Source organism: Styela clava, chromosome 4 (genome assembly GCF_964204865.1).
Source record: "Styela clava chromosome 4, kaStyClav1.hap1.2, whole genome shotgun sequence".
NCBI classification, from domain to species: Eukaryota; Metazoa; Chordata; class Ascidiacea; order Stolidobranchia; family Styelidae; genus Styela; species Styela clava.
Genome location: NC_135253.1, coordinates 8,914,536 through 8,938,515, shown reverse-complemented (window position 1 = coordinate 8,938,515; position 23,980 = coordinate 8,914,536). Strand labels below are relative to the sequence as shown.

Below are 23,980 nucleotides of genomic sequence, written 5' to 3'. Positions count from 1 at the left end.
GTGCGCAGGTATACGACAAATGGTATTTTTGATGTGTAAAAGTGTATGGTTGCTGGTGAATACCATAACAGAGAATGGGAACAGCTCATCCAAAACAAAATAATTTGAAAGGTTATAACACGTTTCGTGTTTTATCTATCATAGGCTACTAACAAAATAGTCGTGTGGACAAAGCACTGATCGGAAGACAGCCTCTCGGTCCGTCTCAGTGCTAATTCTTGAAGAGTTCGCAACCGGGCCGCAACGGTTACTTTTCCAGGTGAAATGCTTTGAAACATGTTCGCAACCTTGCAGCAAATTTCCGCCAGGCGTTATATAAAAACAATATTTTTAGAACGAACAGCGAAGACCATTGAAAATATTTGAAGATGCCTGGGTTTATATATCTTCAATTCTCCAGCTGTATTGCTTGGCGTTAATCACGCAGTATAAATTAAGTTTAAGTTACGCTTTTGTCTATAGGTGCAACTAAAATCATTCAGAAAGTACAACTTTATCTGTGTACAAATCAATTTCGGTAGCTGAGATAACATCTTGACATTATTAAAAGATATCACAGTATGCAGCAAAGATTTCCACATTCAATTCATGCTTTTATCGTGGAATGATAATTATAAGTTGTTTGAGCTGAATATATAGTTTATTCATCATCTCTCATAAAGTACAGTGCTTTTTGAAACACGAGTTTTTAATTCGAACATCAACATATTTTTTTCAGTGAAAGAGAATCATAACGTCATCAATCGCTAATCTTTTTTGTGTCGTCTGCTTGTCTTGTTGTGACTATAGTAATTCGATTTCTTTTCACGAAAGCAGCAAATTTGTTTCGAATAACATTGATCATTCGTTTTTAAGACACACAAAAGCTTATTGATAAACTTGAAATCTAGAAGGATATGGCATGAAATACGTCTCTTCAAAGACGATTTTATTACTTCAGGTGTTCAAGTGACGAAGATTAAATTCTATTTGAATAATCAGGGGAAGCGGTCTAATTTACTATTACTCTACAGTTTACACTCTCTGTAATATTTTTTAATTAGCGCAATCTTGATATTTATGATGCCTTACCTTTATTGGAATAAAATTGGATATAATTCGAGAGATGTTGCCCCAAGTATGACAAGTCTCTCAATTTATACAAATTACCACAACAAAGAATTTATTTTGAAAGGGAAATTGAAGAAAACAGACCAAGATCTGGATCAAAAATTAGGCGCAAAGTTTATTGCCACGGCTTAGACTAAAAATTTTACCAACATAGGTAAAAGAATTATTGCCACGAACTAATGGACGCATCGGTGACAAAAGCTAGAAAACTTTCATCAAGGTTATGTTTCATACAGGCTAACTAACGTCAGCTTTACTCTAGAGAAGGGGTTCTCAACCTTTTTCCTGTTAAGTACCCCCGAGTTGTGAAATATTCAAACACGAAGCCCCAGTGATCAGACACCAAACAAAGTTGACTAGCAATTTTTAAATTGTGTTTTGAAGCAGTAGTTCCCAACCGCTGGCTCGTAGACCGTCACCGGAAGCTTTTTTCTCGGTCTGCAAGAAATTTTTTGCTTTTCAGCCGTCTTAATCACTTTACCCAACCCGAAAAAACGACGTTGCGTTTGTTTATTACGCAATTTCTCTTTCCCCGACATATTGCTGTTCGTGGTATTAATGGCTCGACGAAGTCTTAGCGCGGAGTAATCACACTTTTCGGTTCTGATTCATGGCAAAAGCGTCCGTCAAATCTCGCAAGGTTCAGAAACCTAAAGATCGGCACACATGTTGTTTCTGTTCTGCATGCTTTTTCTGCTTAATATGAACATCCAATTAAAAAGGTTATGAATATTCCTTTGTTCAAGCCAGAAAACAGTCATCGACAGTATAATATTCCAGGGCTTCGCCTTGACATCCAGTAAAATATGATTCTGTTGCAACCCTCCAAGTGGCCACAAGACGCGCAACAAAAGCATGGGCCGCGGAGATCTTTTCCAGATGATGCACAGCAGGGCTGTGTACTTGGTGCCAAGTTACCGATGCCTTTGTTATCTTAAAGTAAATTCAATTTGTTTGAGGCGTTGATTAACTGCAAAGGGATTAATATGAGATCAGTTAACCAACAAAGCATTTGATAAGAACGATGACAATAGGTCTTCTTCTGGACAAAGTTTGGTCCACTCATATCAATTTTTGGCCGGCGCATTATTTGTTTTGAATGTTTTCAAGTGTGCCTTTTTACATGGAAGCATAGAAAGTGACCGACAATGCATTACATTTCGCAAATATATATATATATATGTTATCATTTTTTATTCCACTCATTTAAATTTTTTACCCAATCGCGAGTACATTTATTTAATTTTACCGGTCCGCCCGAAAGGTTGGGAACCACAGTTTTAAATTTCATTAAACAACAAAAGTTTTCATTTCATTTATACAGAATTTTATTGTGAAGGCTGCTCCTGTGTATTGCGACTATCGGCACGCATTTTCCTCTGATAGTAACGGACATGAAAAATAGAAACACATGAAAACTCAACTGCCATTCAAGTACCCCTGGAAATCTTCTTGTGAACCCCTGGGGGTTCGCGAACCCCAGGTTGAGAACCCCTTCTCTAGAGTCTAGACCTTACGAGAGTCCATCGATATTTACATGAATATTGGATACAATTTAATCAATTCCACAACTTTGAAACGAATATTTATAAATTTTTCTTCTCGAATCAGTTATATAATTCAATGAGAATCAGTTATTTTTAATCTTTCTCTGTTCATCCGCATATGCTTGATGTAATTATGATATGAAATGCAGAGAGATATTATTGTGATGGCAACGAATACTAACATGAAAATGTATTCCCATGAAAGGAACATTCTGAAACGGAAAAACATGAAGTCACAAATTCTCAAACTTCACAACGGAATGAAACAAATTCACCTCACAGTGTAAAATAAATATCTAACAAGAGCATGGCAACTAAAACGAAATTTAAACTAAGATGGAAAATCACACCCTAGGCCTAGAGCTCTAACTAAAACATCGCTTGAAATAGATACCAAATTTTGCCATGCATAGCATAGTAGCAGGTCCAACCGAATTGCCATTCTGTATATTATAACATGGATTAAAGTGGTCGGCAACCACCGGGCCGCGGCCCATCGCGGGTCCGCAGAGAGGTGACACAACGACAAGGCCGTAATAAAACCTCTACAATCTAACCACAAACCCCACGACAAAAAAAAACAGCACCCAACAGTAAACCAGACAAACACAACACCGGGGGTCGGCAAACTGCGACCCGCGAGCTAATTTGTTGAGGCCCTCGAACGACCCGACATTTAATACATAAAACAAAAAATTGATCCCAATTTATTATCGTCTCTGACAAGTGCTGCTGTACGGCGCTTGTTATGTAGCAAGTATAGCGTCAGTTGTATGTCGTTCGAGTTAATTTTAATTTTTAAAATTTAAAAATGAGGGTCGAGCACTCCAAAGTGCTTGAACGGATAAATATTTTTCTTTCTTGCGCATTCCAAAACCGGTTTGCTCGATATGCCCAGTCAGCATCGCAGTTGTTAAGGGTTTCAATGTTAAACTCGTTACGAAACGAGTCGTCGAAAACCCGGGACTGCGCCACAGCTCATCTGTGCGACAGTGCAAAACGTGTAATGTGCACGCTCGGAAGAACATATGGCCTTGAGCAGCCTTATCTAAAATGCATTACACTTAGATTAAATATCGTACTTGCTTGTCAGATCATCATTTGGACGACAAGTTGCCATAAAAACATCATCTTTCACATTGATATTAAGTAAATAAAAACAATATATTGTTGGATAATATATTAAAAAAACGCCACATACACATCTCATTGGGCCAGGCTTTCAACAGAGCGAGGGCAGTAATGCGAATGCGCCATAATTTGAAGTTTAATTAATGTAGCGATTGTTCGAAGGCGGAAATATTGCGGCCCGCGCGTTACCGGAAATGTATATATTTGGCCCGCAAGTACATGAAGTTTGCCGACCAATGCACAACACTATTTTAAGCAGCATGTCTGACACTCTGACTTCATAAACAATTGCCATGTATGTGGCAATATTGCTGGGTCACTTGTTTTCTCTACGCCCGTATAAGAATGTCTCTCATCAGTATGAATAAGATCTCCCCAACAAAATGATACAGGCATTGTTAACTTTCCCGAACTCTTATTAATGTGAGGCCTGGTCAATATCGATTACTACAAAAAAGAAATATCGAAGTAGGCTGGATGTAAGAAACACGTTAGTGTGTCAATGTCAACCATATCTCGAATATGGGAACAGTTAATAGTCATCAAACAAATACAGATATCGCATTAGCATCACCGTCGTTTTTAGTATATTGTCAACATAAATTTCCTAATGCGTATAATTCATTGCATAGGCTTAGTTCGTTTGTATAAGGGTGGTCCGCCAAAAGTTTGGTCAGACATTACCGGTCCGTCACTTGAAAAAGGTTGCCGACCACTGGATTAAGTCATTATCCTCGTTAATGGTTAACAATGATGTATCAGAAATTGGATGATCTTTAAATAGAAAAAGTCTTACGAAAAACAATTCACTTACAATGATGGTTTTTGCATAATTTCGATTGCAAATTCCATTCTTAGATCACAAAAGCTGTAAAGAAAAATGTAGTAAATTTTAGAGATATATATTAAGCAGAGTGAATTCTTATGAAAAATGAAATCAAAGCATACAAATTTAGTTCAACTTCATTTCTATGTGTTTACCGCTTTTTGCATAAACAACCATTATAAAAACCATTTGGATAACTTTTAAGACCCTTAAAAAAAGAAGTAAAAAATAATGCCTTTTTAAAAATGCCGAAATTTAACGATTTTTAAACGTCGTATAGCTGTACCGTAAAGTTTGAAACGGAGCTCATGCATTCATTATGCGGGTCGTAAATCTATATATCTTTTTGTCTTATATTTTATTTAAAGTTGGTTCTCTTATTATCAATACTTCAGAGTCAAACTCCGGCTACCCACCTCTCACTCAGAACCTGTGCTGAAAATACAAATATATTTTGTCCGTTGGGTGGCGTAATAGCGTGTGCAAATGATATATTTGCAACCCATCTGTTTTCATTTTCGCTATCAGCGTTGCACGGGCATGCACTAAAATATAATATAGGATAGATCAGCAATATTACAAAGTCACAAAATCGACTGAGAGTTGTGAATAGTGGATATTTCTACGAGCATCGACTGCATTGTTCATTTCCGTACCAATGACCAATTAGCAAGAAGTCAACAGTGGATGCCGATAAACTTTAACTTGTTTCCGTAGTATTTATTAATATTATTATGTTACTATTTATGTTTCTAAAATTTAGGTATAAGTAAGATATCTCTGTCATTTTGTCATCGGAAGTGTATTCGTTTAGTTGCAGTAATCAAAAACGGGATGGACTGAACTTTTGAGTTTTGCTGCCAGTACTTTTTGACGGTAGCTGTTTCAACATTTTGTGACAAAATGATGATGTTATTGAAGATACCGAGGTAGTAGAATTTTAAGCACTATGGCTTTGGCAGTAAAAGCCGTAAATAAGCTGCTATCTAACCTTTTCATGGTTTGCAACATCAGATGTGATGGTGAACTTACTTCGAAGAAATGAGAGCAATGGTAGCAATTCTAAACAACAGGGTATTTTATTCAATAGTCACTTACAATAAGTGAAGCGCTAAACTCATATGATACAAAATACCCTTACGGGGTGGACAGGTCAAATCAAGTTGTCTGGACGTACAAAAAGCATTATTAGTATATGTTCATTTGATATATTTAGCCAAATTTAGATTATTGATGAGGCACAGTATCAATTAAGTTCTTAACCATACGCGCCATAGTTTTGAGCTGGCAATTTATCTTCGAATTTGGTAGGTACTTTTTGTTATGGATATATACTGTATATTGTGGATACTTGCACCAACCTCAAGTGCTTCTTCTAAAGTGAGTTACCCAGAATTATTTACGACCATGTGCTGAGAACCATTACCATATGCCATTCCATAGTCGGAACGATATTTCTAATTGTGAAATAAATATCGTACTACAGATAAGTTGATTGAGGCTGATTTTTCAAATGCACGTACACATTTGTACAAGACCTTCACCTTTTTCAGTAAGTTCAAATTGTGCAATTCGAATCCAGTTCTGTTATTGAGTTCTATCAGCAATAAATCGTCGACTATTCCGAATAAATATTCATTGTTTTTATAAACTTCAAATTCAAGGTAGACTAGATTTTCTTCATCAATTTTAAGATGACACATACCTGTTATTTTATGATAAAGCATAATAAAAACGGGACAAACTAACAATATCAGTAGGAAGACGACTAAAATCAAATGGAGTTCACGTTCTAGAATCTAAGATATGACTTAGAGCTATTGACTACGATTCAGGAAAACATCTCAACAGGACTTTATATAACAGGACATGGAGCTGATGGATTTTCAAATTAACAGCAATTAACATATATTAATATAGTACATTTCGTTACATGCCACTTTTTAAAGGCTCACTTAAGTAGCGAAGAGTATTTCTTTTGCCGAATTGAAGGTTAAAGATAAAGGTGAACGTTAGATACAATTTTTTATCATTGCCCTGGATGTCAGATTCCAGCGCTATGGATAATTTAAATAAATATTGTACATAGGAAAGAAATAAGTCTTACCATCTCCAAGTGTGCAATTGTTGTCATCTCTTTTGTTTACAAAAATTAAAATAAAAAAGTTAAATACCATTATTTGATAATCCGTATTAGTTGGAGGAAAACAACAACAGTACAGACAACTAACTAAAAGGCATATATATTAATATATGAACTTATTCGCATTGATTAGTAAGTTTTTAGATGATCATCCTCTTTCTCATTGCATCTAATTTTTCATTGAAAAAAGTTAATTTACTAAAACTAAAGTGGCAAACAATATAGATAGATATCTTACCCCGTATTGGCAATTCGTAATTTCAGTCCTCCTGGGCATGCCATGTTCACCAAGTAAACCTAATTTTAAAGTAAGATCTGTGTTACCAATAGCACAAAAATTTATTTTATTTCAATTCAATTTTAAAAAAACATGGTATATTTACAAGAATGTGTAAATGCACCTGTCACCTTACCGAAGTTAATTTACCGCGATCCGGAAGTGTTAAATAACAGTGATCAAATTTTCGCTATTTTCAACAGTGAGAAATATAAATATTAAAAAAGAAGACGTATGAAGTTACCTGAGAATTTGAGTTCATTAATGCAGATGCTGTAGTTCTGTCATCAGTTGGTAAATATACCAATTCTATCAATCCAAATCCAGTTTTACAATACTGTGGACTGATATTGCAGTCCGCTATGAGTGTGATCGTTAATTCCTAAGAGGAATAAAAATACTGCAAAACCCTTTGGCCTATATGCTGTATTATTTAAAAGAATTCCCGATTAGAAAATATCAATGAAATTGTAACATCCGAATGTAATGTAGTCTTTATGTGACGAGGAAAATGAAATTACAATACCGCCCTTTTATTTTATCATATTGAAAATACCTGTCATCAACTTTGTAGTGTATAAGAACACTAGTGATAGCTTGGCAGATAGTTAAGCTAGAAATAGTAGCACAGTTTTTCGCAGAGAGGCGGATTATAGGAATCTTGGTCAAAAATATTCTTTGTAACAACGATGTACTGACTACCTTAAAATAGCGACATGAAGGCATGAGCAAATCTGCCAATTACAAGAGCTCGGCCTAATGAAGTGAACTTTTGTTATTATGGAGCCCGTGAAGAGGTTGACTATTACTTACGGAGTTACGGAGCCCCACAATTTATTTAAAAAAAAAAACATTGTTACTTACCTATTAATGTTTCTGAATAAATTGAAATTACCTCATTTAATGACTAGGATGTATTTGCTGCTTTGTATTTAAAAAAATATTCAAGTTGCGGTTGTCAAAATTTCATTAATGCGGTTGCTTCTTTGGGTAGTTACAAAATTAGCCAAGTCTGTATTTTAAAAAGCAAACGAAAAGCCTGCTGTTTGAAGCGTCAGACTTAAATATGATAAGCACATCTGGTTAAAATCTCGGACCCAAATCCCATGCCCACCACCGCATTCATATCTAATGCACGGTATCATAAATTGATTGGGCAATGCCGAGCCGGAAAGAATCCGGTCTTCACAAGCTACAGTAACCCTTTCCTAAGCAGAGTCTGCTTGTGTAGGGTATTGTTCGGAGCAAAATGAGTAATATATACGTCGTTTAAAAAAATAAGAAAAACTGAAGATTGTCGGTGAAGAAATGTGTTTACCCTTGCATAAAGTAGAATATTTGCTGATATATATCTGGTCGAAATTTCTTCAGTAATTTCTTGTTTTAAACTCAGATTTTGAAAATCATGATGAACCTCAAACGTGTATCCATCATATCGAGTGGTGAGAATTGTAAGTGACAACTGCATGTAACAATAAAAAGAAATAGTTAAACAAAAAAGCAATGCTCAAATACAAGGACAGTATGACACTCGCAATATGCTATCAATATTTTAGCCAAATGATAACAGAATTGTTACGGATGTCATATGAAATGTTAAAAAAATTGTACCATATTTCATATTGCGATGAAATATGAAAACCAGAAAAATTTGTGACGAAATATCTATCCGATCTCTTAGGACGGATACGTATAAAACACGAAAAAAAAATATAGTTAGAGATAAAGTTTTGACAAAGACAGTTCAAACCATAATCATATTTAAACCGAAAAGCTTAGCTATGGTATTTATATTTGCGGCAGTGATTAAGGTAAGGTGAATACCTCAGACAAAGAAAAATTGCGCCTGTAAATGCTACTATTTTAAAAACGCTATACTCATTTGCATTTCTGAGTTGAATAACACTTTTTAGGAAGCCTATGAAGTGGGATTGATGGTAACTGGACCCCCGAAAGTTTGCATGGAAATGAAAACTGTCTATCTACAAGGCTAACATAATCCGACATGAATGTACAACACCGCGAACTGAATCATAGTCAGGACAATCATATTATGCATATACTGCGCACCGAAAAACTGTCTTGAACACTTTCTAAACGCATAACGTTCCTCGGTGATGAATATGGGTTGAAATTGATTTGATTTACGCCATCTTCAACGTTTTCTATTGCTTTTTGCACTTCAGATAATACAGGGTAAACCTGAAATAAGTCAGAAAAAAGTGATTCTGATGAAAAATGAAGTAACATTTGCAGTGAAAAAACGATCAATTCGGAAAATATAAAACATCACAGAAACACGAATTTAAATAAAAATTGACGGAATATAGCTCATGGCAAATTAAAGCAACGTTATGAAGCGTAATACGTTTTGGGTAAGGTAGTAGGCTTGCACGTAATTGACAAAAATCAATTCCGTAATTACGGCAAAATCAATTACGTAATGACCCCGTAATTGCGATATTTCTCCACGCATTTAAACCTATCGTAACAACCCATTGAATCCACTTTTTTCCGAATGGGACATTGAAGTTGGGTTTTCCTATTCTTGGCAGTACTACACGCCGGCGGCAGATTTTAAAGACAACTATCAAGGAATGAATTCAAATTAATTTTATTCTGATTTTTATCTTTTGTGTTAGCTTTGGTTTTTCTTTATCACCTTCGCAAATTAACCGTCCCATTTTTATGCGATCAATTTTATTTTATCATTACCGACACTGGTATACGGATATTTATGGAAACGATAGTTTTTTAAAACCACCTTAGTACTGAATAAAAATTACGGGTTTCTAATTTATTAACCAACGACGAGCGTATTCTCTCATTTGATTATACTTGCGATTTCCTCGCGACGAAGACTTGTTTTTGCAGCGTTTTCTGCATTATCCGACATTACTGCCTTGTTAGCATTTTTATAATAATAATCTAATCATTGATGTCGACTTATTGACGATATTCCGATTACCATGCTTCATTTTACATTCAATCATTTCGCGGACTGAATGTTTATAACATTATTTGCGATAAATTTAGATCAAATATTATTTATTTGCGTATAATTTAAATACCGAACTTATATGACATGCCTTCTCCGAAATTACAAAGTTATATCGCAAAACAATGCATTTCGTGACATTTATTTTACACTCACAACATTTATTTGCTAACTCAAGTCGGCGATCCTATCGGCCAAGATTGACAAAAGTTTGGTCGAGTGCCGGTGGTATTCAAGTCGACGATAAATCAAAATAAGTTGCCGCATTTGGTAAGACAGTTAATCATATATGGCCGAAATATTGAGAGGAATTGTGAAAAACATCATGAGCAAGGCCAAGTCCGGACTGATATATAACGATAAAACCGTAAACAGAACATCAAGATTTTGTAATAGAAAATGGATCTCGCACAGAATAAACACACAGGCTCATATTTAATTATATACGATAGCAGTTAAAATTTCAACGGTCCGCGAGGAATCCGTCGTTTTGGTTCATTACGCAATCTCTCTTTTGTCGTCATATTGCTATTTGATAAGCGTGACATTAATTATCACGGCGAGGTATTGGCGCGAGTGATCAATCGCTCTTTTCGCTTATTTGGTTCCAATTCGTCGCGAAAGCTCTTCGTTAACTTTCACAAGATCGTCGTGTTGAAAGGTTATGGATATTTTCCTGTTTATACCCCAAGTCTGAAATGAAACAGCCAAAAACAATATGATATTCCATGTTCATATATCAAGTGTTGATATTAACAATAAAGAATGGTTAAGCATTGCTAATCCACACTTGGTGGGGAATTCCCACTATTCAAACGCGTGACTATAAAATAGAATAAAATAGAAACGGAACATATATACCATAAGTAACGGAAAACTGGAACAAGTAAATAATAAATAAAAGTAAAATGGATACAAATGTTTAATAGACCATGTTTGATAGATTGATCTCCTGCGTTCATTAGTCATTTCACCCGAAGAAGTTGAAACCGGGCGTGTTAGCGTCCATCGGTCTTAACACAATTCTTCCCCCTATCTACGGTTATTATGTACATTGGCCATGGTCATGCTAGATAAGATGCGAGAGAAATTGAAACCAGGTGTGTTGGCGTCAAACGGCCCTACTCAGTTCTTCCCCCATTAACTACGGTAATAATTTACATTGGCCACGCCAGACAAGTTGATAATAGGTTAGTAAATGGCAACGCGTCATGCGTTCACCTACGTAACAAGAGAGAGAAAAACGGCTGCGAATACCGGAACTCTAACTTCTTCTACTTGTTGAGCTTTCATTTTTCGCAATCGACGAAATTGACTGCTTTGAAGAAAGCTCGTTTCAATGCAATAATTACGACTTTACGTAATTCGTAACTTCCCTTCCGTAACTCCAAATAATTACGTAATTCCGTAAATCCGTAAATTACGTGCAAGCCTATAAGGTAGTATGGGTTAACAGTGTTATTATAAACCGTAGCTACAAAGCTCAATTTACATCTTATGAGTATAAATATGGGATACCAAAAAGCCCTTCGTGAAGGATAGATTTCTCGTGAAAGATCTCCTCCAATCGGTAATTACCTCGGAAGTAATTTCAACATCACCCGATTCTGATTCTGTCCACGTTACGTATCTTACGTCTCCATAGGATAGAAAATGATAGACGTAGTTATTACTATTTCCCAACGAACGTAACTTTACAACTGCGGGTATGTGCAAACGCCCATAAAAAACTTTGCCGTCTTTGGTGTTTATTATCCAAGCATTTTTATCTGTTTTGAAAAAAAAAATTATGCCATTTTCAAGAATGATGTTGAGCGTTAATATTCACCAAGAATTAACACTCATTCAAGTTTAGAATGAAATTAAAAATAACTAATCAAGTAGACATAAACATGCGTGGAAGGACTGATCTTCTATTTGATATTAATTTATGATTGACCCAGTACTGGTTAAAGAATCTGGTAAAAAAAATGTGATTAAATGCAAAAAAATCACAAAATTACCCAGCAGCCAGCATTCCATTTTTTTAATTCTACGACGTTGCTAAATACCTATATCGTGAGGTGTTGCTATATCAAAGCTATAATCAAAGTTAACAAAAATAAACATATAGGCATGCGTTAATTGAATGTTAATGAAATGTAGGGAAGTAGCAGTTGCATACCTACCTGTGTTGAAATATATATCATTGATATTCGATTCAAAAGTCACAGAAAACTCTTTGCCCGAACTTGACTGAGTAACACGCCGTGCGTTCCACATAAGAAAAGTTGTATTTGCAGAATTCAATATTTTTTCTACAAACGGACAAAAACTATATTTCACATGATATTGCTATAGATGTAAGCAAACATTACTTACTCTACGGATTACAATTTCAGAATATACATGAGCGCGAAAAACCTGTACCATAAGCATTTATATTTTCAGTTTACCGATTTTTAGTCAGTATTATTGAATTGTTACAATAAAAATTTGTAATAATACAAAAAAAGGACAAAGATGACTTAAAATATTACTTGTGAAGTCGAAGAAAAATTGCATCCAACTCTGAGGCATTCGAAATTTTATATTGACAAAACTTTAAAACCGACTCTGTGACAAGTTTTATTTATACATAAATGGGGCGGTGATGACAAATTTTTTTAAATATTTAAGAATACGAGACATACGCCAACCATAACTCAACGGAGGAGCAGATCACGAATTGAACGAATAGGTCAAAGTTTAATATATGCTTTGGCATTCAACATTATACCATGTAATGTGAAACTAATACAACTGATCATTTACGCCTTACGGTATTATAAAAAGGAAAAATACCTCCTGCCATTGAAGCGTCTGATTGCATATTGACTTGACTACACAAATTTCTATGGCAACGGAAATATTCATCTCGAGACGAAGGTCTTCCTACACTTACAAGCATATTTTCAGGATTTATTGTTTGGTGTACATTGACAAATCTCGATCCCGTATCTTTCCATAATGAATGGAAAATTTTATTTTCAATAAATATATTCCTAAATTTATTTCAATGTTGGAAATTCCAAAAAATACCAGTATCCTAGTGTAGAAGGGTCGATTATTCCGAAACAATAAGATTTCGGTTCTTTCCAAAAATGTATGTCCTTTTAGAGACTCAAGATGGAATGAAATGTAAGCTCTTTGTAAACCTGAGCCTATTAACAGTGTATATTTTAACCAAAAGAATTGTTGCGACTAGATAAAATATGTGTCATACTTGAATACTAAACGGAATGAATTTTATTGGATATATATTCGAAAATTTAATTGATGTGATAGAAACAAAATTGGACACAGAAAAATATAAACCTGGTGAGAGCATTTCTCCAACATCCAGTTGGACTACAGTCAGGTTATCGTTATCCTTGCTCAACGTTATTAAAAATATAGCTTCACTACTCCATGCATAGATCATAGAATTTTCTAACAACAACACAGACCCTCGATAGCAAACTGGAGACGCAGAAATTCCGATAATACTTTCTTCGGTTTGAGTTTTTTTGTTTATCAGATGAATTAGCTGTTAATATTTGCTATACTGATAAATTATACTGATTTGATGAAATATAGATAATTTGAGAGAAAACCATAGTATATTTCCACGTGTCTAATAGAAGCGTTGGAGGAAAACAAGTGAGCAATGCTCAAATATATTGTCACGAAGACCAAAACGAAGTAGTACGAGTATGTGATCTTTCAGTTACTGTTATTATTATAAGTTATTGCGCTTTTAATTACCAGGATTATGTGCGCCAAACTGAAAATAATTTTCTAGACAAAAACAGGTCCACATAAGCCGAACACAATAATGCAACACGCTACTTTTATTAATTGCAGTTTGAAAAAGCCTAAGATACGGAATTAATGTAAAATATAAGCCACGCGGAAATATAAAAAATTACATATGTATATCAGCTATGTCTATATTAACCTGTGGGTCGAATGAACAAACCTAATTACAAAGGGAATAACTTTTGAATCAGATACAGTAGTAGGTATTTCATTCGAAATGGAATATTTAAACTATGTGCATGATTTATCATAGTATTTCTCTCGTTAATATACTTTGAACAAAATAGTAAAAAATGGGCTACAGTTTCATGTACGGAGCAAGTATCGCATTCACCATCTGGATGACAGCCAATTTTACAAAAATGCGGAGATACCGGTACGGTACCGTAGTTTTCCCGATCTCGACTGATCACCACATCGCAAAGATCGCGGATCCGCCACGAGATGCACAATTTTTAATTTTAATGACGTCATCGCGAACAAAAAAAACTAATCTCATTGAGCTCACAGAATATTTTGGAATAAAAGAAAGGAATAGTCTTCTAGCGACAACAACAATCTTCAATCACCAAGAAAATCGATTTTTTTCTAACAACAACAACAACCTATTACCAAAACGATCTATTGGTACACTTCGTGTTCAACAAATCCAACACCATTTACCATATACTTCCGTGACGTCCAAGAAACAAAAAATGAAATAAGTAATAACTACTAAATGAAACGCAAAATATTATTATTTTGGACTACATGAAGTCAAGCATGCATACTTACAATAAAATTGAATTCGCCAATCGTCGTACTAGATGAATATATCTTTCCCTGAACAAGGATGAATATTCTATCTGGTGTTAATTTGACCATGGATACTATATGATCTGAAAAATACGTACATCAGATACATAAGTGTATCTAACATTATATGTACAATACAATTAAAATCGCACTTATTATGTAATATGTCGTTTTGCATAACCTGTTATTTCACAGGATGTAACATTAGAAAATTTTGATCCCTAGAATAAGGCGGATATCCCTTTTGCAGTTACCGGTACCCAAAAGATTGTACATTGTTCTCAAGACATGGAATACTGCGAGTTTGTTCGAGATATAAATATTGTTAAAATTCGAATTCCTGATTGTTTCACATGTACCGGTATATATTGTTTGATATTGGAAAATATCTCAAATTATGACAAAAATAATTCAAAAACGTTTCCAGCCATATTATAAAAACTGGTCTGAAATAAAATACACTCGCACATCTCGCGGAATTGACCGCAAACAAACTTTAAAGATTAACATTAAAATAAAATAAAATGTCAACCTTTTTCCTCTAAACTTGGCGAGAGAGAATTTGGAATTTTTATTTTGTGAAACGTTTTGAAAGCATCCCTGGTAAAAATCAGGAAGGATTTTGCAGCCAGAACGCTGTAATGTGGCGAACAAATACTGGTGAATATCTTTCCTTTTATATCATCTGACGGTCGCAATGAAACATTGCCTGCAGACAAAATAATATTGCATCATGAGAAAAAGTAAAAAATACTATGAACGTTTCACCAAATTACAATTATTGGGTAAACATGTATAAATTTCAGATATTGAATTTTAAATGTTAAACTTCGTGGAACTTGTTCTTACCAATGGTTCGAAAGTTTGCTTCCGGCGAAAGAACCAATGATCTTGCTGTTAACGATCCCGTTAAAAAAATTCCATTTTTCAGTTCAATAACAACGTACTTCAAATATTTTACAGAATCTTCGTCGATATTGACATCCCAGCAATGACAACTTTCGTTGTAAGCGATGTATTCTGAAAGAGATAGCCTCCTAACACTAACGGTTTTCAACTCAAACTGAATTGAATGCTTATACGAGCAGAATAAATTAACTTATCAATATGTTAACAAATAGATATCCCTATCTGAGGTGTTACAATTATAGCGTGGAATTGCAATTCTTCACAGAATAGGACGCGCAAATATTTTCCCCATAGAAGACTCAATACAATTGATTTTTATCTTGAAAAATGCATTCCAATTATTCCAAATCCATGACATTTGATAAAACAAGGATTGTTACGTGAAAAGTAATAATAACTCTCATAATCAAATTTGTTGGTCAAAATAATATGTGTTACTATCAAAATTATTGCACTTATTCGAATTATGTAAGTAACCGTCATGTCAAAGTGTACCTGAATATTATACAACGTGTCCTACTAAGTTTAATCAATCACATACCAGCTTCCAAACTTTCTCCCACAACTGTCGACAATACGGGATTTTGATTTCTACTCGCAAGCAGGTCCGATATTTGGTTGATATTCGACACGTCATTTGTTATGTCGAGAAGATGAGCTTGAAGCTAAAAGTCAAAACCGTAAGATAAAATAGTTCATGTTGATACGAAACGACAACGTTGTGACAGTTTCCCGAATTTATAACAATTTCATATCCTCAGAAGAACTTATATTGGGAATATCTATTCAACTATCTCAAGCTTTACGTATAGATATTGTTCCCGCTCATCGAATAATACTGAGGGACTCCATGAAGTTCAACCTAACTAAAGAACTTGATTTGTTTTCCAGGATGTTTCTATACAGGCGATCTCTATTTAGTAAAAACTCACTTTTTTGGAATGGATATGAGATAGGATACTCATTTCAAATTCAAAAAAATTAATACGAGTGAATAGAGAGATTTATTATTTTGACAACCAAAAAATACAGTCATCAATGCAGTAAAAAAGCAACAACAATAACTTTTTTTGATATGTACAGGAGGGAGCGATACGACCATGTACGGTCATCGAGATCAACTACCACAATTGTCGGATGAAAATTGCCATATGCGCAAGACAGTATATCCTACTTACATTTATCATTCTTGAAGAAGTATTATATTGTGAACTTCGAAGACTCCAGTAATATTTTTCTACAATACAGCCAACTAATATTGATTTGAATTCTAAAAAAAAATTTCATTGATTTATTATTCTTTGGAAATGCGTTTCCCTTAATAATCATTGAGATGATGTCGTTAGAAGTTCTGCCAGAAGATACCAACCTGAGCAAGCTGATCGATTATCAAGATTGGTAATTATTCGCCCCAAGTTCAACGCAACTGACTCCACAGAAAGTCCGTTCGTATCAGTGAATGAAAAATTTCCACGAAGGCAACTATGCCCGTTCTCGAGAGTTTGCAAAACTGACACGTCACACCTGAATTTACAAATCAGAGCCGAAAATAAGTTTATCATTTCCCAAATAGACAAGAGATTGTCAGTCGTAATTTCTAAGCAAATATAAAGCCTCGTGAAAAGAAAGCAGTTACAGACATAAATGATCCACTATTCCGTGTGTTGCAGTGCACTCTTTATCCACATATACAGCATTGACTTGTACGTGTGTAAGTGTAAACAGAAACAAATCCCTCGCATTAGAATAGTGATGCAGTTACAAAAAAGTGGTACAGTCTACTAAATTTAATTTTTACAACACCATTAAATGTCCAAATTCCGATTGTTGCAGAAAATACGAATGTATTTTAACGTTAAGTCTTAACCACCGCCCACCATTACCCTAATCAATAAACCTCATGAACTGCTACTCCTGGGTACCATAAAATACAAATTAACCTATTCCCAACCGTACAAGAATTAGTCGTCATTCAACATTTCAGGAGGATCATAACTAACTTATATCCCTCATCTAGTCAGCCTGCTGCATATCCTTCTGAATTTCGTGGTAAATATACTACACCTTGAATTGACATGTGCAATGGAAGCTATTACAATTGTAACGAAAATCAAAGAGTCCATCTCATCAAATCCAATAGAAGCTGCTATATTCGTATCAACGGATCTGGGTGCAAGAACAATAAACGAAATACAGGCGACGAATATCTCTGAAAGTCCTTAACGAAATCGCAAGGTGATTAAATGTAGCGTGTGACGTCACACAGTTGGCAGCAAGGAAATCAGCTGGGAGAGGAAAGCCAATACGATCTTAAAATCCTTGGTTGGGATTGTGTAGTTTTGAGCTTTACACATGTAGCACTTATATATTTTTGATTCTCGGTTGTAATTTATATGTAATTCATGCTCCAAAACACGGATTTGCATACACATGAATTGCCTTGTCATTGTCAAAGGAGTCCAAAAGAGAATTTCACACCCAGATCATTATAATTTTTGTTCGATTAAACCGCATTAAAGTTACAACCATCCAGCTTATCTGTTATTTCAGTTGTCGGCATGTAATACAATAGCAGTTCACTTGTTGTTAGATTGAATTAGGGACGGTTTTATTATCAAATTTTATCACTGAAATGTAGTAAGTAACTTGCAAAAATTCGCGATTTGGCGGGTCACCGGTTTTACTATCAAATTTTGTCACTGAAATGTAGTATGTATTCTGCATTAATTCCTGATTTGGCGGGTCACCGAGAAAACATGGTAGATTTGTGCCATAAGCATTGTCTCTGATTTATGGGTCACTTCATGACCCGCGGTTTGCCACCATTGTCCTAAAACAATACCCACGAAGAAGCCCCACAAATGGCATTTTTATGCAAAGATTTCGTATTAGCCCATTTTCAAGAGCTCCGATCAAACGTAAATTGGAGTGATGCGTTTTATAGCGGTAAACCGATCAACTTTGTCTCGTTAATTAATTGCCAAAGTATTTTGAATGGAATTCCCAGTCGTAACCATGGGTACGAAATAAACGGCGAATGATTTGTATTTAAATTAACGTCCAGTTGCTTAACGCTCTTCAAAATCAAAAATTCAGCACAGAATAGAAATCCTCTAGACCTCCTGCTATGATTACATTAAATTACAGCCAGAGATGTCAAAACGAAATATTTCAATACATTCAAAATTTGTTTCAATACAAATAGTCAAATTTTGATTTTAGTTTGTTAGATATAGTTTATTCGATCCTATTTACTCACATTTATTCTTAAAAATACAAAATTAAATAAAAGAATGCATAAATAATTATTTTTTTATATTTTTCGATCAATTTGGATTTGGAAAATATTTGATATTACATATTCAAAATTATTTTTCTACAATGTATTATAAATAATTAACCACTCAGTTTTGCCCATCCATGATAATGGCTATGATATTCATAAAGTGTCCACTGTTCAGTATTCAAAAATTAGGGTAGAGATCTACAAAATTTATAAAAATAGCATAAAATCAATTACGTGAAAGTTCATATTTCATACTTTTTAAAAATAACCTCATATTTATTAAAAACTCATCATTGTATTTTCTCTTTGAAATTGGCCTGCTGTGATTTGTGTAACTAGTAATATCATCCAGAATGAAATCTCTAGAATTTTTAAACCCAGAATTTTCCCATGCATTTTCTACAAATAAAAATTCTTCATGTTGGTGCTGTGTGTAACTTTGACAACTATGGATAAGAAAAGCTGTATCGCAGGGATGGGGCACATGTTTATCTTTACAGCTACTTAAAACTGACTCAAGAAACATAAGTCTTGTTTTCTTTAGAACATTGGCAGCATATTGCCAACGAAAGTTCCAGCTGCATGGAAGCATATGGATTTTATGGGGATTGAAATGGGATATAATTGCAAATATGTCTCTATCAGGCACAGTGATATCAGATTTGAAAAGTTCATATACAGTATGAAGCATGTTAGGATGATAAGTCATATTACGGATTTCAAACTCAAACAAATTTGAGTCTTGCATAGTTTTGATACTAACTGGAATTTGAAACACTGAATGCCTCAATCTAAACATGTCATACAGAATGATTCCAGTGTCAATCGAACGAATCCCATATCGTGATAATGGATAGCTATAATGAGAATTAGTGGGATCTGATGGAGCTGTCAGAGATATTGCATTGTCAGACTTGAATCTTATTAATTCAGACCATAAATTGTCCAAAGAGTTCAAAAACACTGAGTGACTGTCAATATATAAAACATGATCTATCTCTTTTAAAACATGTGGAAGAAAAAGTTTAAATGCAGAACATGGCTGATGCAGGTTTCGCCACCCTAACAGTGATTCAGGGTAAGTAACATGACTGAATTTAAAAGACACACGATGTCGAATATAGGAGGGCCATTTGTCAAGTTCTCGCATAAGCGTTGCATACAGTTGATCCTCCGTAAATATATGAAAATGAATAACAGATTTTGACATCATTGTGGCACTTTTCATCATGGTGACTGCGTCAATTGCACTTTCTTCATCTTTATCAAAATCTCTTTTACATGCAACAACTGCAATTTCGATCTCCCGAATTGCAAATGCACGTGCATCTTCTTCACTGGTAAATCCATGAGCTGGCATCTTTTTCCGCAGCTCAAGTGGAAGTAAAGCTGCTGGGAAATGTCCAGTTGGGTCATCCTCAGCTACTAACCAATCCCATAGATATAGAATACTGATAAAAGCAAAAATGACCATGATAAGCCATCTTTGCATCCATGCGATATCTATCACCCTTTGTTGATCTAGCACCCATAATCTGTACCTTAATGTTCTTAAAGATTCCATCTGTGAAAAAAAATTAACTTTACACAGTTATATATATTTCACTACATCTGAAATAAGATCCCCCAAACTTCCAATAAATTTACTGTCTAATGAATGTCTCTTTAGCAACATGAACTCAACCCAAGTAAAGCTAATGACATCACATCGAAATTTTTTTCCAATAAGCATGCTACCAAGTTCATTTAATTCATTGAGAAAGTCTGTCCTAAACATCCATTGCACATCATTTATAATTCCATTGGATACTGAAAGTTGGACTACCATATTACCGAATTCAGGGGTATCATATGACCATTTTGTAGTAAATTTTGAAGACTTGCCAAATACCCACTCCCAACTTTTAAGCTTTGAGACAATAACTGTAGAGTTTGGAAACATGGCCTGATTCGTTGGGTCAACATGTGCAACAATATTCTGGTCAGAGTCGGAGCTGTACGTAAAATATTCCGATGTCACAGCATCACATATGTCTTCATAAGATATTCCAGGTACATAGTTTGACAAGTTTTTAGTTTCTGAGGGAACACTTCGAGTGGCCTTGGTGCTTACATCTGGTATGGATGATTTTAAAAATTCTTCCATGTTGCTGAGATTCGCGTCAAATAACAAAGTACAATGATGATAGGCATTATTCCGACCCAATTTAGCTGCAGACCCAGAGATCTTATATTTTTTATCCAATATAATGTCATCTCTACAATTAACACTCAAGTCCAAATTTTTCCATTTCCTGTTCAATGCACTAACAATAATATTCAGATTGGCTCTTCTGTCATATAAGCTGCGTGCGGTAAAAAATGTAATGTTTATGTTGCCCAAGTCATGATAAACTGTTCCACCTCCACTTTGTCTCCTCACAATACATACATCTTTCTCCATAAGTGACCGAACATTGCATTCTGCCCAAGGATTTTGATGTCGCCCAATTACAACTGAAGGCAAGCTCCTCCAAATAAACAGGCAGGAAGTTGAAGATAAATCAACATTTTCATACATCCATTCTTCGAATGCCAAATTGTGATATGGATTGTTTGTTTCAGTTCGATAGACAATATGCTTGGAATAGTGTCTCACTAAATTTTGTAAATTTCTAAAATGAAACCTCATGACTGCATGGTGAACTACAGAGACACCAAAAAAAAAAATATAGCCTAAATCTATGATATCATCTGTGAATTATAAAAAATCATGATTATCATAAAACCTTATTAAAATAATCTGATTCTCATAAGCCTGTAGGTAAATTCAGGCAAGACTAGTGCAATAGTGTACCGTACATACAATCACTCAAGAGCTATGGCGCGGCGGTGTGGCTCAACGGGCTAAGCGTTAGGAAAACGCTTGCCACCGCACCTCTGATTACTCTGCGTGGGTTCGCAGGTTCGAATCCCATGCAGGGATGGTTATGTGCGAGAGGATTGCTGCACTCCTCGCCGTCATTGGGTGGTTCACTTAACCGCTGGTCGGTTACGGCTTCCTCCACCACCAAGTCCATGCTTCCGAAAACAAACAATATATCTAATGTTAGTCGTTGGGTTCCACAATGTGGATTGTTCAATAAGTGAAAGACATATTGTGTACCAATCGTGAACAAACGTATACATTCTGACATTAGTAACATCAGGATAATTCAGTCAGATGTAATATTTCCATTTCATATAATCCATGGAGTTCCAATAATTCATTCGTTGATTTCGTAATACAAATTACGTAGTTGATTTTAAATTATTTAGCATGAAAAAACAAAATTTTATAATTAATCACAAGTTATTACATATCATGACAAGTTCTTTTATATAACATAATTCCTTTCTCACTTTTTCTATATTTTTTCACGTTATAAGTGAAGTTTCTAATTTTCATAATAACATTTCAGTAATTACACTTGGTTTATGATTTCGAAATAGCACAGCACCCGACCTTTGACCCCCAGAAAATTCTTTACCACTGCAAAACTTTTGGTGCTTATTTTAGGAAAGGTTTCGCGAGTTGGCGCATGTAGAATGAGGTATTTGGTTCAAACCATGATTCTGATTCATAGCATTCAACAATCTGTTTTTTGAAAGTACCGGTAAAGAATTTTAGCCTGGTCTATTACAGCTATTTCCACACTAATTTTTGATTACTGCAATTAAACTAAAAATCCTAAGAAGAAAAAGGGACTACTGTATATAATTATTTGATTTATATTTAAATTTCCGAAACACAACTGAAAACTAACGAATTGAATTCACAAAACGCGAAAACGAGGTGAAAATATGTTTACGACCATTAAGGTGTATACCCATACAAGGCCTTCCTGCAATAGAATCTCGTGGAATGTATATTATTATTTAAATTTTAATAAGATGGAAAACGGATTGACCATGGACCTTTCCCCGAGCATCGACTTCCTTGTTTACTTCGTGACATTGGCCAATCAGCAAGATGCAACAGTGACGTAACAATGCTTCCCTTTTCGTATCCGCTCAGAAACTTTTCTCACTCAGACAGATTTTCAAACGTGATCGTAAACATTACCTGTATGTATGTATGTTTATTAGTCTCGTAGTAGTAAGCAGTATAAAAAATTGACAATATTGATATTGGAGACGGGACGCATGCACAAGACCGTACTGGCCTAAAACACAAATGTGAGACATGCACCCCTTTTGACAAGTACAGAACAAAAAATACAGAACTGTTCATACAAGGGAGTTTATAAGACAAGACAATATATATAAATAGGGACAACACAATACACCAAATACATATATACATAATGATAAAATAAAAATTTAGGCGTAGATACAGCACCCTTGAGTGGTGGGACCATATACCGGTAATATGAATGGGCGAAATATAGGAGGTACATGTGCAGTGCCTATACGGTCGCGCCACTCAAGGGTGATAAATATAGTCTTTGATAGAGTATAGATATTTCGGAAAAAATGCGAGCCATGCAGATTTGGTGAAATGCTCTAGTGTTGCTATCAAATTCCTAGGTATTATTGTTCTATTTGAAGGTTAAAGCCAAACGTGGTGAGAATTACAGAAAAAAAATAAACTTGATGAAAAGCATTTCAACAAAACCCAACATGATTGCATTTTTTCCAGAAAAAGAGCAATGTATAAAAGTACAATTAAATTAAGGCTGATGCTTTAAAAAAAGAATCATTATTTCTCTGTCATGGAGTGCCCAAGTTGAATTAAAATCACAATAGAATAGTATAGTTTCCTGGGGTGAGGGAAGGGGAAAACATATTTGATTTTGGGCGATGACCTATAAGAGGAAGAGAAGTCCCAGCATGGTACTTTAACAAAAAGCATTCACTTTTTTGATGGCTGTATTTAAATTTGATGTAAATGCAATGTAATATGCTATCCTAGACCTAATTTGCTGTTCTTTTGTCTTTGTCTAATTCCGCATGACAATAGAATTAGAACGGTGATCTAAATATTAATTTAGTCCATTGTTTCATATTGTATCCTGCTGAGGTGGCCTGTGGACTTGAAATCGCACTCTGATGGGTTGTGGTTTGGTAGCCTTCGAAGTTCCACGATGGTGGTTTTAATCCAAATGGTCTATAATCGTC

At 34.9% G+C, this 23,980-nt stretch overlaps 3 protein-coding genes across 3 annotated transcripts; all 3 read right to left on the bottom strand.

Annotated features, from left to right (window-relative positions):
* Positions 1-1,261: 1,261 nt before the first annotated feature.
* Positions 1,262-18,631, bottom strand: LOC120326300 (uncharacterized). The gene is made up of 21 exons (XM_039392562.2): positions 17,620-18,631; positions 16,925-17,079; positions 16,734-16,825; positions 16,097-16,220; positions 15,496-15,666; positions 15,179-15,355; positions 14,626-14,729; positions 13,369-13,579; positions 12,856-13,011; positions 12,201-12,329; positions 11,611-11,801; positions 9,105-9,236; positions 8,353-8,496; positions 7,279-7,416; positions 6,996-7,054; positions 6,722-6,750; positions 6,159-6,319; positions 5,606-5,676; positions 5,031-5,159; positions 4,603-4,656; positions 1,262-2,869 (listed from the first exon to the last, which is right to left on the bottom strand). The coding sequence occupies exons 1-21, from the start codon at positions 17,676-17,678 to the stop codon at positions 2,731-2,733; spliced, it is 2,625 nt and encodes an 874-aa protein (XP_039248496.2). The 5' UTR covers positions 17,679-18,631; the 3' UTR covers positions 1,262-2,730.
* A 224-nt stretch (positions 18,632-18,855) lies between these two features.
* Positions 18,856-20,405, bottom strand: LOC120326302 (glucoside xylosyltransferase 1-like). The gene has a single exon (XM_039392563.2). It carries the CDS (start codon positions 20,403-20,405, stop codon positions 19,068-19,070), a length of 1,338 nt encoding a protein of 445 aa, XP_039248497.1. The 3' UTR covers positions 18,856-19,067.
* LOC120326303 (lipoyl amidotransferase LIPT1, mitochondrial-like) lies at positions 20,405-21,567 on the bottom strand. The gene has a single exon (XM_039392564.2). The coding sequence runs from the start codon at positions 21,510-21,512 to the stop codon at positions 20,433-20,435; it is 1,080 nt and encodes a 359-aa protein (XP_039248498.1). The 5' UTR covers positions 21,513-21,567; the 3' UTR covers positions 20,405-20,432.
* Between the last annotated feature and the right edge of the window lie 2,413 nt (positions 21,568-23,980).